This window comes from Danio rerio, chromosome 4 (assembly GCF_049306965.1).
Source record: "Danio rerio strain Tuebingen ecotype United States chromosome 4, GRCz12tu, whole genome shotgun sequence".
Lineage (NCBI taxonomy): Eukaryota > Metazoa > Chordata > Actinopteri > Cypriniformes > Danionidae > Danio > Danio rerio.
The window spans coordinates 40,558,691-40,577,373 of record NC_133179.1 but is presented as its reverse complement, the minus strand read 5'-3'; the positions used below and the strand labels follow the sequence as shown (position 1 = coordinate 40,577,373).

General features: G+C 33.8%; 2 protein-coding genes and 1 long non-coding RNA gene across 12 annotated transcripts in view; 2 read left to right on the top strand and 1 right to left on the bottom strand.

Moving 5' to 3' along the window:
* The window catches only part of LOC110439461 (uncharacterized), a 1,085,403-nt gene that overhangs the window by 522,850 nt on the left and 543,870 nt on the right, over nucleotides 1–18,683 (top strand). The window lies entirely within an intron of this gene.
* Nucleotides 1–18,683, top strand: part of LOC108183684 (uncharacterized) — a 34,190-nt gene that overhangs the window by 10,676 nt on the left and 4,831 nt on the right. For 3 of the 7 annotated variants that reach the window (XM_073947567.1, XM_073947566.1, XM_073947565.1), the window contains 16 exons: nucleotides 232–268; nucleotides 511–571; nucleotides 3,776–3,988; nucleotides 4,103–4,193; nucleotides 4,638–4,780; nucleotides 4,856–4,912; nucleotides 5,261–5,335; nucleotides 7,130–7,213; nucleotides 7,331–7,375; nucleotides 8,883–8,939; nucleotides 9,026–9,103; nucleotides 9,191–9,241; nucleotides 10,310–10,357; nucleotides 10,450–10,652; nucleotides 10,991–11,147; nucleotides 13,293–13,500. The exons of 1 other annotated variant lie outside the window; for it this stretch is intronic. In XM_073947567.1, coding sequence (XP_073803668.1) covers nucleotides 3,796–3,988; nucleotides 4,103–4,193; nucleotides 4,638–4,780; nucleotides 4,856–4,912; nucleotides 5,261–5,335; nucleotides 7,130–7,213; nucleotides 7,331–7,375; nucleotides 8,883–8,939; nucleotides 9,026–9,103; nucleotides 9,191–9,241; nucleotides 10,310–10,357; nucleotides 10,450–10,652; nucleotides 10,991–11,147; nucleotides 13,293–13,396 — 1,386 coding nt within the window. In that variant the 5' untranslated portion in view covers nucleotides 232–268; nucleotides 511–571; nucleotides 3,776–3,795 and the 3' untranslated portion in view covers nucleotides 13,397–13,500. Of the gene's footprint in view, nucleotides 1–231; nucleotides 269–510; nucleotides 572–948; nucleotides 3,989–4,102; nucleotides 4,194–4,637; nucleotides 4,781–4,855; nucleotides 4,913–5,260; nucleotides 5,336–7,129; nucleotides 7,214–7,299; nucleotides 7,380–8,882; nucleotides 8,940–9,025; nucleotides 9,104–9,190; nucleotides 9,242–10,309; nucleotides 10,358–10,449; nucleotides 10,653–10,990; nucleotides 11,148–13,292; nucleotides 13,501–18,683 lie in introns of those variants that run through there. 3 more of the 7 variants (XM_073947568.1, XM_068219989.2, XM_073947570.1) reach the window with 3 other exon arrangements.
* On the bottom strand, nucleotides 1,164–12,686 carry LOC141381708 (uncharacterized). 4 transcript variants are annotated; one of them, XR_012402290.1, is made up of 10 exons: nucleotides 12,643–12,686; nucleotides 11,925–12,110; nucleotides 10,977–11,113; nucleotides 10,440–10,626; nucleotides 9,006–9,095; nucleotides 7,295–7,423; nucleotides 7,148–7,201; nucleotides 4,089–4,174; nucleotides 3,802–3,975; nucleotides 1,164–1,372 (listed from the first exon to the last, which is right to left on the bottom strand). It is a non-coding gene; the product is annotated as an uncharacterized lncRNA (long non-coding RNA). The 4 variants fall into 4 exon arrangements; XR_012402288.1 differs by having other exon boundaries at nucleotides 10,440–10,581; XR_012402291.1 differs by having other exon boundaries at nucleotides 11,940–12,110.

The window sequence follows — 18,683 nt, the reverse complement described above, 5'->3', positions numbered from 1 at the left end:
AGATTAAAGGACAATTCAATCAAAAATGAAAATTCACTCAACATTTACTCTCCCTCGAGGGGTTTCAAATTTTTATGATTTTCTTTCTTTTGATGAATAAAATATAAGACATTTTGAAAAAACCTGAAAACCTGTAACCATAGACTTCCATAGTAGAAAAACAAATACTATAGAAGTCAGTGGTTACAGGTTTCCAGCTTTCTTCAAACTATCTTCTTTTGTGTTCAACAGAGAAAAGACAGCCAAACAGGTTTGGAACAAGTGAATGGTGAGTAAATGGTGATAGAATTGTCATTCTTAGACGAACTGTCCCTGAAATTTTGGGTAGGATAAAAAATACATTCAAAGGAGTAGCAGAATATAGGCATTCTTATGGGTTTAGTTCTAGTTCAATTAAACAAACATTTTATAAAAAGGAGTAATCATACATTTATTAAGCTTTTTATACTGTTTCTAGGCATGACAATGACAAAACTGACGTTACCTGTTTTATCTTTTCCCTAATTACAGAGTTCTCTACAGTCAACTGACAACTACATAACACTTACACATTCTGTCCCTCAAAAATAAGGTACGTGTAATTATTGTGACAGAACTACTGGTCATCAAGAAAGTGGTTCTAAAATTTCAAATCTTGGAGACTCATAACACTGCACATTCTGGATGTCTCCCATCTAATATGCACCAATTAGTTTACCAAGCTTCAGTTTTATAAAGTTCAATTAAATGTAAGCGTACATGTAAGCAGTGTGATGTAAAGCAGGTCGCACACCAGAAGCGCCGCGACACAGCGCGCACATGACAGTTTAAAGCATCACACACTAGACGCGCACATTCGAATGATATTTAACATTAAACTAATCAGATGCAGCTTTGTGGCGAGGCTGAAAAATGAACTTCTTCCTGTGCCGTGGCGCTGCCGACTTGCAGCACCTGTGTGTGTATTCTGATCGAAACCTATGTTTAGAATTCTAAAATGCATGGCGCTGCGTGGCGCGCTGCGGAGCGGCGCTTCTGGTGTGCGACCTGCTTAAGGGTCTTAAAGTACTGAATTTCAAAACCAATGCAGGCTTAGCATGTTAGGGCAATGCATTGTGTGTGTGTGTGTATTACGGATTGTAAAAAAACAATCTTACTGGACACAACAGGAGAAAAGCAAAAGCCAAGGTGGACAAACAGCTTTATTCAATGCATGTGTTATAAGCATCACTATTGAGGGAACAGTATGGTGGCATTGACAAGCAGCACTGTTGAAGACGGCACTGACTTCTTGGACTGTTTGTCCCATGTTAATGAGACTGAATGCAGTATCATCCTGGCAAGTGCTTCATAAACGAGTCAATCTGACTAGTTCAAGTCCCCTCAATGATGACTTTGACAAGATGGGAAACAGAAAAAAAAATTAACACATGCATCACTAAATGAATTACTCATAATCATTCACAATTACAATCCGAGTCTGCCAAAAGATACAAGGACAATGTTAGGTAAAGTGCGTTCAAAGAGAATAGCCTTCTTTTTGCACATGAGTTCTCTTTGAACGCACAGGGCCAGTGATATACTTTTGGTTCAATGGCATCCATTTCAAGGGTCCTCTATGACAACATGTACATTTTAAGGAAGATAAAAATTTTAAGTTCCAGGTGAGCATTGATGGTCTTCCTCTCTACAAGAGTTCATTTGCTCAATGCTGGCTCAGTCTAGTAGAAGTTTAAAATTTGGTGCAGGGGGAACATGTGCCAATAGATTTATTGTGGGCTGAAGGTACTGTAAAACTAGCTCCCTGAATGAGTATCTCGAAGACCTAATCTCTGAAATCAAAGAGTTAAAAAAAATGGCTTTGAATTTGAATGACTAAAGTTAACATTCAAGTTTGCTTTTGCAACATGCTTTTCTAAAATGGCCAACCAGGTTACCATGGGTGTGAAACATGTATTCAGGATGGTGTGCACCTGGAAAACAGGATGGCATTCCTCAGTGCACCTAGAGTGAGTATGCCCATATACTCTGAAACTGGACCAGGCAAACCATTTGTCTATATTGGCAGAAAGGTTGCAAAGCTGCAAAACATAATTTCAGAAAAGCATGGCATTTACATGGTCTACACCACCTTCAGCAAACATTAACTCCTTTTTGACTATCCCCACGCTTCCATCCTCCACACTTGGCATCTACCTACTGATGTCATGTCAGGACCAATCCATCTCTGCAAGATTGAAAATATTGAAATGAAAGCTTTTTTAGTCCCTTGCAGAAATTATTTTGTTTCAGTTTAAACTTTACACACATAGTATCTATCTATTTCCACATGTTTTTTTTTTTTACATATACTGTATAGTGCGAGTATAATTATTGTGCAAGATGATATTCTGATCATATTTTTTCCTAGAGCATTTTGAAAATTGTAAACCTTAATCACTACCAGGGCTTGATATTGACTTTTTTTATCACCAGTCACTGAGGCTTGTAGTTTCCAAGGTTACTAGCCACTTGCCTTTTTCACTAGCCACAATTTTGTTGTTGGGAAAATATATTTTATATGCAGAAAATTGACTTGCAAGCAAAAGAAAGCAGGTGAAAAACAAACCATGTGTGATAATGAAATATTAATCATGTGCACACAGTTAACATTAGGCACATTAATAATCTGTTCAAACAATGGTTAAAGTGGCAATCACTGCTGCTTACAAATACCTGTTTTTAAATCTAAAGCTCTTGAAAGCAGAAGGACTGTGGATGCACGACAATTACTTTTGTCCAGTCTATTTCAAATAGAATCCATCACACCAGTTTCATTTCCAAGGAGGATTGCTACATGCAAGGACACGGTAGTGCACAAGTATTTTAAACACTCGGCTCTCAAAAACATCTCTCAGTGAGTAAGAATAGCCTGTGTCTCACAGTGTGTATGATCAAGCTCTCATTTGGTATTTATCTGCTATCTTTTGTTTTGCATAAACACAGTTGTTTTTGTCAATCATGCTGCTTCTTGATTCTAAAATCTCATTTGCTGTTCCACTCATTACTGTGTATACCACTAATTTTGAAAAAAATAAATATATATAATTTTTTTTTATCACATTTGCATGCATATTGATAAACGGTAAAAAACTGAAATTATAATATTTAGTGATAAGCCAGCACTGGCCTGGTCAGGACACTGACAATCCTGTCTACTGTCCCAAAAACTGGACCATCCTTATTGTTGAACCCTGCTTTTAAGAAAACTACGATTAAAAAATTATTTTCAACCAGCCAAAGTGGCTAGTGGAAATGGCAGTCTTTACCCGCCACAGCTGAAATCTACCTGCATTTGGTGGTTTGGCGAGTATTAATGTCAAGCCCTAATTACAACTATAACCAATATGTAATATTATATGAAGGCAGAAAGTGAAAATAGCTCGATTCAAATGATCCAAAATAGTTGTCATTACTTTATTTTGCAATTTCTAGTATTGCCTTCTTTTCACCGTCATTTAATAATTTTGCAACTTTTCAGTCCAAGTTATATTTTTATCAGTAAAACACCTGAATTTAAAGCATTTTTTACTTTGAGTGTTGTCAGAAAATTATATATCAATAAAGAATGATGAATACAAAAGTAGTAGTGGTTCTTAAGATTGATGTGGTCTGGAATTGGTAATATGTGCTTGGGAAAAAATTTCTCAATATTAACTTGCATCATTATTTTGCATGAAATGTATTTTGTGTATTTGAATCATGCACATAAACAACCGAAATGTAATATGTGTCTTTCAACACTATGGGGCTCTAGGTTCTTGCAGCTTAAAAAAAATGTACCTGATAGTGGAGTTCATTCACGAAGGGAGTACCGGACCTGTCGCAAAGTCTTGGTACTCAGAGGGTCACTCGTGGTGGCCTCCATACAAGGAGATAGACAGGGTGTTGAAGAGTGTCCGGTTGATGGAGGCACCACAACCAGATAAAGGTTGGACCAAGCATCAGGCCAGAATTCTACACGAGTCAGGTACACAGAAGTACATTGTAAATAAACAATATTAAACAAAGGATAAATTCAATAATATATGACATTCCATAGACTATTGCATTCATGAATTGTTACATACTTTATTTCTTTCAGCATCTTTTGACAAGATTTCAAAGAAATGGAAACAGGCATGCTACACATCTGACATCTCGGAATCTGAAATGCCTGCAAAAAGAATTCCGAAGTAAGTTGTCAAAACACACATTTTACTTTTAACAACAATATTCAGTCTTCTGAAGCTAAACAAAGTTCATGTGAGTAACAAAGGTAAATATATTTAATTATAATATCAAATTCAGCCGTAGTTTTTACATCTCAATCACACTTATCAGGTAAATCAGGTATATTTAGTTTTAAATGTATCATCAACTGTTTGTTTGCATTTTTTGCAACACGCAAATACACAATTATGCCAGATTTAAACAAGCAAAAGGTTTTGTTATTTTTACTATTATATTTTGGCCATTTCCTAACTTTCCTAAGAATGATGGAAAGAAAACTTTTACTATAAAAATTATATTGAACTTATTTTTAAGTTTGTGTTTTTTTCTTCTTACATTTAAAAAACAAGACATTGTTATAATCCAATCATGCTTTGTATAATTAACTACCCTGATTGTGCTCATAGAAAGAAAATATACACATCAGATGATGAGCCTTGCGATACTCCCCACAAAAAAAAGAAACTAAATAAAGAAAAAAGTCTACCAACACCAAGGGTCCCACCTGCACCAAAAGCTCCAACACCCCCAAGACATATCAGGGCAAAAGGTAAAAATACACCACTTATATTACTGCCAGTCAAAAGTGTATGTATGATCACTGAGCAGTTTTTTTCTTTTTCAGGTCCCCTTGTACGACCTCAGCTAACATCATGTAAAACAATTAACAGTTTTTGCAATTGTAAGTTTTAATTAGTAAAACAGATATTTGATGTTTTAAGTACTTTGTGATATGCTCAAGAATGTTCCTTAATCACAGTAAATTAAATGTAATGCACAAGCTCTTGTGACATGCTGCTTTACCATAATGTTTTCAGCTGAATCCAGTAATATTGTTCTTTTAACATTTTGCAAAAAACTACTGTTATTACATTCATAAATTGAGTATTACATTTTAAGAGGCACAAATAACTTTTAATTGCTAATTAGAAGCAACAGCACTCTCAAGCTATAAAGATCTGTGCAGTACAATGTAATTTTTGTTTGTGAGACAGATATAACATCTGTTTCATCTGTAATGTTTCAACAGCATTTGTCCGCGACCAACAAAAAGCTACAGAAAAGCAACAGCAGGCCTGTTTTGAAACTCCCTCCACTAGTCAAGGTAACTCGCTTTACATGAATACTGTAACTACAAACTGTAAAAGCTGTAACTTCACAGCATTCATGACTCAAAAGGCTGACTCAATGACAGGCTGGTTCATGATTCTGATCGCTGAATAGACAACACTCACCTACAGTTTGTGCACAAATATAAATAAATGTAATATTCCGATCCTATTTTTAATAGAAGTACATTGTACCTCTATTTATATATATATATATATATATATATATATATATATATATATATATATATATATATATATATATATATATATATTTAGTTGAAGCAAGTGACTTGAATATATATACAGTTGAAGTCAGAATTATTAGCCCCCCTGAATTATTAGCCCCCCAGTTTATTTTTCCCCCAATTTCTGTTTAACAGAGAGCAGATTTTTAAAACATATTTCTAAACATAATAGTTTTAATGACTCATCTTTAATAATTGATTTATTTTATCTTTACCATGATGACAGTAAATAATATTTGACTAGATATTTTTCAAGATACTTCTATACAGCTTAAAGAGACATTTAAAGGCTTAACTAGGTTAATTAGGTTAACTAGTCAGGTTAGGTTAATTAGGCAAGTTATTGTACAATGATGGTTTATTTTGTAGACTATCAGAAAAAAATAAAGCTTAAAGGGGCTAATAATTTTTACCTTAAAATGGGTTTAAATAATTAAAAACTGATTTTATTCTAGCTGAAATAAAACAAATATATAGACATAAAAATATTATCAGACATACAGTGAAAATTTCTTTGCTCTGTTAAACATCATTTGAAAAATATACATAAAAAAAGAAAAACTAATTCAAAGGGGGGCTAATAATTCTGACTTCAACTGTATATTATATGGCTAGGAGAAAGTGCAACACAAGCTAATTTTTAAATTGAGTCCACTGGACAAGAAATGCTCATAGGGGAAACTGACATTATTTAAACATAAAGAGTCACAATCAACTGGCCGAGAAGAAAATAATATTATAAAATAGGATTTCAGTTATTAAGGTGAATAGTTTAGGAAACCCAGTTTGCCAGAGCCAAAACAAGTACAATGTGTCAGATTCTGTGTCAAAGAATGACACAATTTGACTCAATGTATCGATTGTACCCACTTAAGAATCACACGCAGAAATGTTGTAAAATGCCCAGAGACTTTTATAGGCATAGGTTGAAAGGACAAGCACCACTCCCTTTGTATCGGTTTAAAGAATTTATCTTCCAGAAGTTTTCAGTGTTCATTTCAAAATTAATTTCCTATACTGAAAGATTCATCCGGTTCATCATTGAAAGAGTTTGAAAGCATCAGGAACCCTTTAGTCACTGACAAGTACAATGTGTCAGCTTCTGTGTCAAAGAATGACACAATGGGATACAATGTCTCAAAATGTACCCACTCAAAAATAACCACAAGCTGAAATACTGAAATACACGGAAAACTTCATAGGCATAGGTTGAGAACTGGTCTAGAAGGACAGGACCACTTCCTCTTGTAACTGTTAAAAGATATTATCTTTCAGAATCTTGCAGTAAGTCATCAGAGTTTAAATCCTTCTCCTATCCTTAAATTTTCATTGTTACTAGCAGTTAAAACCATGACTCCCTTATCACAGTCAATATAACCAGATATCGACTTTCATAATAATTGTGCACAAATTGTATGTTTCATGATCTGCTTATTCTGCCAAAAGTTGAAAGCCTCTTTAAAGACTGAATCTTCTCTGAACCAGGTATTACAATTAAAAATGTCAAATAACATTTCATAATTGCAAAGAAAATAATTGCAGTTTCAGCTCCAGACGTACCTGTGAGGTTCTGCCAGGAAGTGGAGCACCAAGACACTTGGGATAAACCCCAACCTGAAAATCAAGGTAAAAAACAAAATAAATAATAACAGATTCATTGGTATTTGAAATAAGAACTGAAATAAGAAAATTGCTCCACATACTCACACTAGGTAACTCAACATTTTCTGTACAATCCAACAGAGGACACATTTTCTGTGCTGCGGCCTTTACAAGACAGAGCACCACGTAAGTTGTATGTCTCACTTCAGGTAATTACGGTAACATTTAATTTAGCTGTATTGTAAAAAAGAAAATGTTTGATTAAACAAGGCTGTAAAGCTAAGACTAAAATACAAAAAAGAGAACACAATTCATCTACAACAGTAGAAAGAGTACCATTTTGTCAAATGTCAAGAAAGCTCAATAAAGACAGAGCTTCTCATATGCAGATCACCAATGCGATACCTGCCCATATTGAAATCTGTTGCATTTAAATTTATGCAAATTACATATATGCCATGCAAGTTCCTATTTGGATTTTACAAATAAAATATATTTTATTTATGCAATATACATTTTGAAATATTGCAAAAATGGCTGTGCTGCTTACAAATATTATCTTTCAACGATTGGAATAATATGTACAGATATGTTCACACACACGCACGCACACACACACACACACACACACACACACACACACACACTCTGCTCAGCACATATGAGTACACCTCCTTTTGAATTGGAATATTGTAATCTATTTTTCAGTAAACAGAGATAATATTTTTGTTCATTTAAATAAAAGATGTTTATTAAACAGTTATGTGCACTAAAATACAAGTTTGGCCACATAACATCTTTAGGAATAAAAATTTAAATTTAAAAAATTTAAATTTAAATTCAAATGAGTATTTGCACAAAAAAGTAAACTACAAATTTTTAAATTTATAATAATAATAATAAATGTAATATTATTTTAAGTTTCTCTTGATTTTTTCCTGTATTTTAGAGGTTTTTTGTATATATTTTTGAACCGTAATATAAATTTATTTAGCTAAATTATTTTGACTTTAGTACTGACAAACCTAATGGACAAATATAATATTTTAAAGCATTCTACAGAAAAAAATATTATATATATATATATATATATATATATATATATATATATATATATATATATATATATATATATATATATATATATATATATTAAATGTAATTATTAAAACCTAAAAATATTAATTATTAATATAAAATTTACATATCTATACATATTTGTAATTCCAGTTGTTTAACAAATATATAAGTGGTCAATGACAAATATTGTATGTGAAGTCTAAATATGAACTTTTAATTCAATTATTTGTTTTCTATATAAAGGGTCATTAAAAAAAGAATACCACAACTTTGAAAATCTGTATTTAATCAAAGAAACATGATGGAACCTTGGGTAAATAATCAGTGTGAAGTCCTTAAAAGTTTTTTAGTAGTAAACAAGTTCATAGATGTTCAATATGACCTCCTCTTCTTTGAAGAGTTCTTGATTTTAAAAGTTGTGGTATTCTTTTTGAATCACCCTGTATATTTACATGCATCAGATTTCTATATGGGTGACCTGATCACCTACATATTTCTACCATCAAAGATTAAATAAAACAATAATGAAGTATACAGAGGAAATCCTAAACACATTTATTGTAATTTTTTGCAACCTTTTTATACTTTTGTTTGTTTGTTTTTTATTATTTAGACAACACATACTCTGTCCAAGATCCAAAGCCATCAGCAGATCAAAGAAAAATGCAGAGTAAGTGTAAAAAATAAATAAATTATATACATTTTATGTAGTGTCATAGTAGCAAATGCAACTTACCAACTTGACCTTTTTCTCAGCACCAGTTTTTCCAATAAGCATGTCCCATGTAAATGAGCAAGAAGATGCTTGGGGGGACCACCCATCGAGCTATCGAGGTGCAAGAACATTCAAAAAAACATACACAGCAAATTAGTTTCTAATTATTAACATGGTAATGTTACATTGTCTGTACAATCACACAGAAGACACAACTTCTGAGCTGAGACCTTCAAGTACCCAGGCAAGAGCGAAGAGTAAGTCATTTGTTTTTTTAATTGACAGTTACTTCTTATGAATTATTATTATTATTATGTTTTTTATACAGTATTTGTAGTTGTATTTATATACTGCTAACCAACATCTATTAATGTAGTTAAATCTTAACAAATTAATTAAATTTCTTGCAAATTAATTAACAATTTGCTAATGCTAAATGCATGATTCAGTGTGCAGTTGTTACGAAGTGTTACCCAAACTTTCTTCCTTCTTGCTGAACACAAATGAAGATATTTTGAAGAAAGTTGGAAACCTGTAACCATTTACTTCCATAGCATTTTCCTACTATAGAAGTCAATAATCACTGGCTTTTAGCTTTCTTCACAATACCTTCCTTGTGTTTAGCAGAACAAAAAAAAAACTCAAATGTTTATAACCACTTAATGGTGTGTAAACGTAAGTAAATGTACATCCTTTTAATTTATTTGTAAACATATTAATTAACACTGAATATAAAACTTGTTCAAAGCAACTAATCAATGACATTTTCCAATTTTCTGTGAAAATTTTCCATGGTTAATAAGCTGTTCGCAAAACATTATCTAATTATTTCCTTGTAACCTAATAAATACAACACTATACAACAACAAAAAACACTTCGTTAATTATAGTGACAGTAAAAAAACTCACTGTATTCAGAATATTAATGTATTAGAGTACAATATATAATTTATCATTACCTATAAATTAATGGTTTGAAAATTAATTTAAAGTGTTTTGTTAATTTATGCTTTCAATAACTTTGGGGAACTAACGATTTCGTATGCACAGAAAAATTCACATATAAACTATTTTACGTAAAAGCACAGACCAAGAGGGGGTTGGCTTCTGTCTGCTTTTTAAAATTCAGTTTTATTTCCTCTTAATTCAGTTTTGCTATTTTGCTTTTCTGAATTCTGTGAATAGTTTAAGTCATTTTAGCCATAGAAAAACAATGTGTAATCAGACGGATATAGTTTTTTTTTTATCGTTTAAGGTTTCAAGCATATTATTACAATATCCTCATAACATTTTTGTGAATCGTTCAAAAGTGATTTTGCTTGCAGATGCTTCTGGTATCAGCCGATGGAGCTGCATCTCCAGTCAATGCACACGTAAGTAAAATTTAAGTGCTAAGAATAATAATAATAATTAAAAAATATTTACGTATAGTTGAATAGAGATTAACCCACTTACTGTGTTGCAGCTGTGGAGAGGGCAATTTTGGAGAAGCTTAATGAGCTGGACATGAAGATTACCCATCTAACTTCAGTGGTCCAGTCCCTTGCCCCTCGGTCAAGTGGTCAAATGGTGGTGGACACTGAGGATGACACCTTTCCTATTGAAACAATGGAGGACCTTGAACAACTGGAATGGCAATTAGCTGAAAAACCAATGATGGAGAAGATGGTACGAATATTTAAGATTTAAAGGTTTTACAGCTGTTGTTAAGTAAATCTTTATTATATGGCCAGTTTCACAGACAACACTTAAGGCTAGTCCCAAACTAAAAATGTATGTGTGAGCTGTGTGATGCCTTACAATATCTCATTGCCATTATTTTGTTACCAGATGCACGCTAGTATTGTGCTTATATTTTCTTTCACATGGATTTTTATAAAAGAAGTTTTATATCTAACATTAACTAAGACTTATAGTCCAGACTTAAGCTCATCCTTGTCTGTAAAACTGGGCCATAGTCCTTGCACTTTGTCTGTAAAGATTTAATATTACCTTTTATTTTTAAGATGAAGAGGTTATCCATCAGAGGAGGACAAACTCTGAAAAAAACCATTTGGCGTGTAGCCTCCAAAGTGTTTGGTCCAGTGGCCAAACAGCTCAACTGGTGTGGAAGAGGAGATAAAAGAGGCCTAAAAAACACAAATATTGGGACACTTGTGATAGGTATGTTTAATTGTCTTGCAATGAACGGTTTAGATAATACCTATAAGACAGAACTGCCAGTATATCTCTATAGCATGATTACCTTGTACACACATAATATGGTTATCAGTGTGCTATAAGCTTACGAGCTAGCATATGCTGTTCATATATTGTAAAATGATATTTAATACACAAGAGTGTTTTATAAATAAAATTTAGATCATTATTTTAAGTGGAGAATTGTTCATTCTTGTATATTAGGGCAAGGAGATTAAACCTTAAATCAAAACCTTGATTGATTGAACACTTTACCTCCTTTTGAAATATTGAATCATTATATTATTTTCCAAGTAATTTTTTGTACTTAATCAAGTTCCATTTATTCATTTACTAAACATTTCAGTTTTAGTGTTAAAAGAAAGTTTCCCTAAAAAAATATTTCCATGTCAAAAGTGGAAAATGACAAGTATCTTTAACAAGCATAACTTGTGTCTGGAAAATAGTAAATAATAAAGCAATGTGAAAAAGTACATAATGTGAACATTGCTGTTCACAATAATATTTTAAGTGCGTGTGTGTGCATGCTTCTCTTTACGAAAAGACAGCTTACATTGTATGTTCATTCATTCATTTTCTTTTTGGCTCAGCCCCTTTATTATTTCGGGGTCGCCACAGTAGAATGAACCGCCAACTTATCCAGCATTCGTTTTACGCAGCGGATGCCATTCCAGCTGCAACCCATCACTGGGAAACATACACACACACACTCATACACTATGGACCATTTTTTTAGCTTACCCAATTCACCCATACCTCGTCTTTGGACTTTGGAAATCGGAGCACCCGTAGGAAACCCAAGCGAACACGGGAAGAAATTGAAAACTCCACACAGAAATGCCAACTGACCCAGCCGAGGCTCGAACCAGAGACCTTCTTGCTGTGAGGCGATAGTGCTGATTACTGCACCTACCTTGTATGTGATAACTAGAAATAATAAAAACAAAACCTCAGTCGATTTGATTATGAATAAACGCTAAAAAAAGTGAGTTATGCTTCACAAATTATAGGTCATATAATCAAAAAGAAAATCTGTCATGCCTCTGATTATTAATCACATTGCCTGCATTCGCTTGAGCTTTGCTGAAGCACATGTGGACGGTACATGCATTAAATCGCCACGTGGGGATATATGTCGGTTATGGATTTAGGTTTCGATTTTCGAATAATCTCCCAGCACTACAGTATAATGCATATGTACACTTTTACAGTATTCATTATTTAGCAGTCAATTTGTCGTATGATATTAATCTAATAAATTTAAAGAACAAATTTTCCCGAAATTTAAGTTAGCCCTAATCACCTTGAACTGCTGCTTGGTCAGTTGTCATCACAACGTGTTTAAACATAGCTTTATTCGTCTAAATAAAGTTATTACCTTGTTAAATTTACTACAAACAAAGTGGAATAAATATTTTACTGACCACACATATCAATAACAATGAATCAGACTGCTTACCTCAGTATTCCCGCGTGGACTGGTGTCTTCTACGTGCTGAGTGTGATGCTTTGAGGAAACATGCGCAATAGTGATGAAGTTTCGAACACAAAAGAGTCGATTCCTTGAATTTGACCACGTTGTCCAAATGCATACTAATGCAAGTACACTTGTTTTTGTTGTTGTTATTTTTTCTTTATTCATTTTATGGCGGATTTAAGCTTTTGCACCTCTCGTTTCTATTTGACATCAATTTTTTTCAAAGCTATAGCTTAATTTATTTGAGAGTAACATTTTAAAGAATATGATATTGATTACATGAGGACGGTGCATGATCGAATAGTGAAAATATTTCCAATCTAAGCCGTATTTCAACAACAAATGAACAGCAATCAAATAAAGGTAGGCTAAACTGATTTAAAAAATGGTGTTAACGATCATTATCTAAAATAGACGATATGCCATTTAGCTAAACGCATTTCAAACAATCATAGTATTATTTCTTCCACTCTATTATTATTATTATTATGTAGTCAAATGCAATAATTAATATGGTGTGTATTAATTTTGGTCAGATAAAAATAAAAGGCTCACAATAAAATAAAACACCCCCTGAGCCTTCTTAAAACCGCCTTATTTTAATTTCTTTATATTTTTTCTTTTTTTAACAGGTGCAGCTATGAGGAACCCCGTGCTTCCGTCTCCAACAGAGGCAGAAGCCGAAAAATATTTGAAAGACTTTCTCCGCTTGGCCCCAGGAAGAATGGCCTCTTAAGCCAGTTGTTTTTTTAAATTTATTTATTTGCTGCTATTTGGTTTTGTTTGCTTCAAAAAATATGAATTCTAATCAATTATAATATAATAAAATTCTACAAATAATTCTTCAGCCGTTGTGTTTTTCATTTTGAGTGGATATACTTTAGCTTATGTGAAGACGGATGTATAACCAGAGTACCTGTAACTGTTATTTATAGCAGTATGAATGAAGGAATGTCTAAATAAACAAATAAAAAAAACGACGTCTATGCTACATAAATAAGATGTCTCACAGACCTAACATTTTAAAAATGAACATCTGTAATGCATCGCATAGACGTTGTTAGAATGTATGACAAGGACGTCTATGCGACGTTTTCCAGATGAGCAAACGCCCTGAATAAGACGTCTCCCAGATGAAAACGCGGATGTCCAGCAGACGTCTCTGCGACGCATGTGTGCTATCTGGGATTGTGTATAAACAAGGATTTCCGCTAGATAAAAAAAATTGTGAATTCCAAAATAAAAACTTTAGGCTTTAAAAAGTCCTAAATTTACTGAAATACTGTGTTGTATGTCTTGAATCCTTTTTTAAACAAGTCTTCATTTTCCTTTGTTCATGTTTTGCTTCGTAATCTGGCCAAAACCCACACAATCACCAGCAATCCATCTCAATAAAACTTTCAACTTTTGTTCAAAAAGGTCATTTTAACTCTATTTATCATAATGATTTAATTATTTTCCTTACAATAACATTTGTTTAAACGTGCTCCATGTATTTACTGCTGAGGACATCAACCTGGACAGATTGTTGTGCATAAATTTAGTTTATTATAGGTTTTAAAACATTGAAAATATTTGTTTATTTTTTTGTTATGTTTTCGAAGTTTATGTTGGAAAAAAATTGTGTGGATACAAGTAAAGCTTGCTTGTTTTTACACAATATTTAAAATCTTTTGCTAAAAAATATCTAAAATATTTAAATTTTTTATTATTCATTTATTATTTTATTATTAAATGTATTAAATATTATATTTTTTTGATAGAACAAATAAAAAAAATTCATCTTGGCCATTTGAAAAATTCCTTAGCCTTTAGCCCAGGGGTCACCAATCCTGGTCCTGGAGGGCCGGTGTCCCTGCAGGGTTTCGCTCTAACTTGCCTCAACACACCTGCCTGGATGTTTTAAGTATACCAAGTAAGAGCTTGATTAGCTTGTACAGGTGTGTTTGATTAGGGTTGAAGGTATATCTGCAGGACACCGGCCCTCCAGGAACAAGTTTGGTGACCAATGCTTTAGCTCTTCATGAGTTTAAATTTTCATTCATAATAGTCTTAAAAATGTCTTTAAAAGTCTTAAATTTAACTTGGTGAAACCTGTAGGAACCCTGGTTTAAAGTATGTCAGAAAATGTCGTTGCCCCTAATTTAAAATATGCTGAATGAAATGGACACTAAAATAATTAATTATTATAAAACATTGTACAGTATTCTAAACTATATGATGTTGTTGTAGGACGACGTGAGACAAAAACAAATTATAGTGGAACAATAACGTTTAGCATTGCACTGACTACAACTGGCCAACCAATTAGTCTAAAAATGACTTTTGCTGTTAGAAATGGATTACAGCATGCTGATGATATGCAAACATTTGAGTGGAAGGTTTTTATGTTTTAAGTTTTTCAGGACAACAGTATCTCCAGCAGAAAATATATCCAAAGATGTCGTTTTAAATTGTAAAGAAATCTGTGCTTTTGTAACTAATGAAGACAACAGAAGTCAATGATTAATCAGAATAATCTTGCCTGACATGTTTACTGCTCCAAAATACTTTAAAAGTTTCTCAAATAAAAATTTGAGTTCAAAGGGAATTTATTTATTTATTTATTTTTTTCAGACATTTAAAATGTGCTGCGCAGGGGATATGGCTTTTTGTTGGTCGCAAGACCAATACAATAACTGGCACACTAAAGCCAAATTAACACAAACTATTGCAATTAGAGCTCTACTACGCCACCCAGTACATTAGCTAGGACATAAAACACAGGTTCATACTTCTGACAAAGACAATGAGACGTGGATATAGAAGAATAAGGTTTCTTTTATTACAATTCAATTATCTCTGAACCACAAATGTTAAAAGACATGCACATGCATTCTTTTTAAAAAAGGCACTAGTGGAGGCAATTACAAAAAAAAAAAGATAAATCCTCATCCAACCAGAGGAGCTGGGCACTGGGCCCAAAAATGACCCACAGATTCACACGTGCACACTTTGATTTAAAACACCACACAGTGAACTTCAATGCACACAAGTGGGCAAAAGACTAATTAATAGAAAAAGAGTCACGCTGGACAGTGGCCCGACTGTCCATACGAGACACCCCCAGCTCCTAGGGAAAGAAGAAAAACCACAATTAGAAAAAATAGAAAAAAAATAAAATAAAATACAACAAGCACATATATTAAATGAGCTCATAGAGGCATCAAAATGAGAGACTACCTGAGAGCGGCTACCAGCCACTCAGCGGGGCATGGAGGTGACAGGCCCCAGCTAATCATACGGTGTAAAGCACAAGGTCGCAATGTTAAAACAGGACAAAGCACCACAAATGCAGCAATTGAAGCAAAGCAAAGCAGTTCTCAAGACCACACAATTATTTTAAGTTTCCTATTTTTGTAAATATGCAAAAGAAACAAAGATCAGAGAACAAATATGCAAAAAGCAAAACACTGATACAAAAGCAGCAAAACAAAAACGAAACAACTCAAAAACACAAATAGAACAAAACTAGAAACATAACAACTGAAAACAAAACAAAACTAGAAACAAAACAGCAGCATCCAGCATGTCAAGTGCAGGAGACGCTCAAGCCTCAGTGCATGATAAAACAGAGCACAATCAACCGACATACCTTCCAAATACAGTGGATTACAGGGGTTTCACATACCACTACACGAGATGTCAGTCATCCCTCCGGCAGAGCAAGGCATCTGTACTAATAACTAGCTAAAAGATATAAAAATCAGTTTCTATTTCTAGTTATTCGATATGCACAAAATGTTTGAGCGGTATCGCTCTACTTACTCACTGGGCCACCGTGCCGCCCGATCAAGGTCAAGGAGGAGAATTGGGGAGGAAGGGGGATTTCTTCCAAATGAAGATAAGGTGGACTGAAAACTTCTTTATAGTAGCTTAGGGCTCATATGATTGGAAGATAATGATTAGCTAATACGAGACCGGCCGTGATAAATCATAAGCACGTGATCCTCTCGAAATTAGTTTATAAACAAACTTCACTTATTACTCGTGGGGTCCGTTCTTCGTACGTGGATTACTCAATTAGCTGGATTTGGATATTGACGATTTGACACGATCCAGGATCGTTTCGTTCTTCAAAGCTGATCCGAGAGTTGTTGTCATAGCAACAGTTCTGCTAGGTCAAACCTGATCGGGAGCAGGTTCAATTCATATAAACAGGATTAGATCGGCTCAGTTCAAGCAAATATAATACAGAAAGTATGTTCTGAATTGTGATATTTTCTTACAGTAGTAGTTATATACACTTGGGAAAATGGTACATATTTTTAACTATATATATATATATATATATATATATATATATATGTATATATATATATATATATATATATATATATATATATATATATATATATATATATATATAAAGTTATAGTCATTAATAAAATAAATAAAGTTATACATATTAATAAAACTTATGCAATCTGCACCCTCAAAATGAAAGTACAAAGACTGTCACCTGGTGGTGCGAAGAGAAAACTTATTGATATGAACTTTTTAGATCGCTTTAGTACAAATTGTGTATAATAGAAATGCAGAATATGTGACTTTTTTTAAAGCAATAATACATTTATGCAGTCATAAACATGTTTTAATTGTTAATATGCCAGTGATTTGATGCTTCACAAAAGTTGCAGACGCCTTTACCAATATCAAAATGCTTTTGTAAACAACCAGTTATTCTTTACACCGATTAAAAAAACAACTACTATAATAAAGAAAATCTTTTCTAAATGTAGAACTAAATACATTGATTTGCATTGAAATACATGATGAATTGTAAAGCCTGCAGCTCACAACAAATGTGGAAGGTTATTGCATTGCATATTTAACAAGCTGTTTACAGCTAATTTGATGTAATTTTGCTCACATGGATAATTGAATATTAATCAGATGATGTCATTACGCTGCTGTGCCGTCAGCCAATCGTTGCATTGCTGATCATGATTTTGAGGATCGATAGATCTGTCCTTCATAACACACGCAGCGATCTCAGATCAGTTTATCCAGACATTCAATTCAATTCAATTCAATTCAGCTTTATTTGTATAGCGCTTTTACAATGTAGATTGTGTCAAAGCAGCTTCACATAAATGGTCATAGTAACTGGAACAGTGTGGTTCAGGTTTTAGTGTTTAAGTTCAGTTCAGTTCAGTTTAGCTCAGTTCAGTGTGATTTAATCACTACTGAGAGTTCAAACACTGAAGAGTCAATTCATCGATGCGTAGCTCTACCAATCCTGAACCATGCGAGGCAGTGGCGACAGCGGAGAGGGAAAAAAAACTTCACCTGATGGGAGTGAAGAAAAAAAACCTTGAGAGAACCAGACTCAGTTGGGCACGACCATTTTAATTTCTCCGCTGGCCAAAAGTCTTGTGCAGAACTTCATTCGCCGTGGTTTATGCTGGAAGATGGCCTCAATGAAGACTCGTCTGTCCCTGGAGCGTCGCTGGAATCAGACTCATGTTCTCCACTCCCCATGACCATCAGCGCAGCAGCAGCTCAGGATATGGCCTGGTCCCGAATATGGAATCCTTGGGATCATCACGTCGCTGGTCTTGGATCCAATCAGTGACTCCGCCTAATCTGAGGACCTCGGGATGAGTATCCCCAGGTGAAAATAGAGAATAAAGAGAATAATTAGCGTAGCTGCTGTTCATAGTGTATATAAGCAAGATGTAGAAGCCAGTGTGGAACCCGCTAGGTGATGCACTGAGTGTATGCTTTACTAAACAGATAGGTCTTTAATCTAGTTTTGAACTGGGAGAGTGTGTCTGAGCCTCGGACATTACCAGGAAGGCTATTCCAGAGTGTAGGAGCCATGAAAGAGAAGGCTCGACCTCCTTTACTTGATTTTGCTATTCTAGGTACTACCAGAAGCCCTGAATTTTGAGATCTTAAGGAGCGAGTTGGTTCGTAGCGAGACAGAAGGTTGGTTAGATAAACAGGAGCTAGATTATTTAGAGCTTTATAGGTGAGAA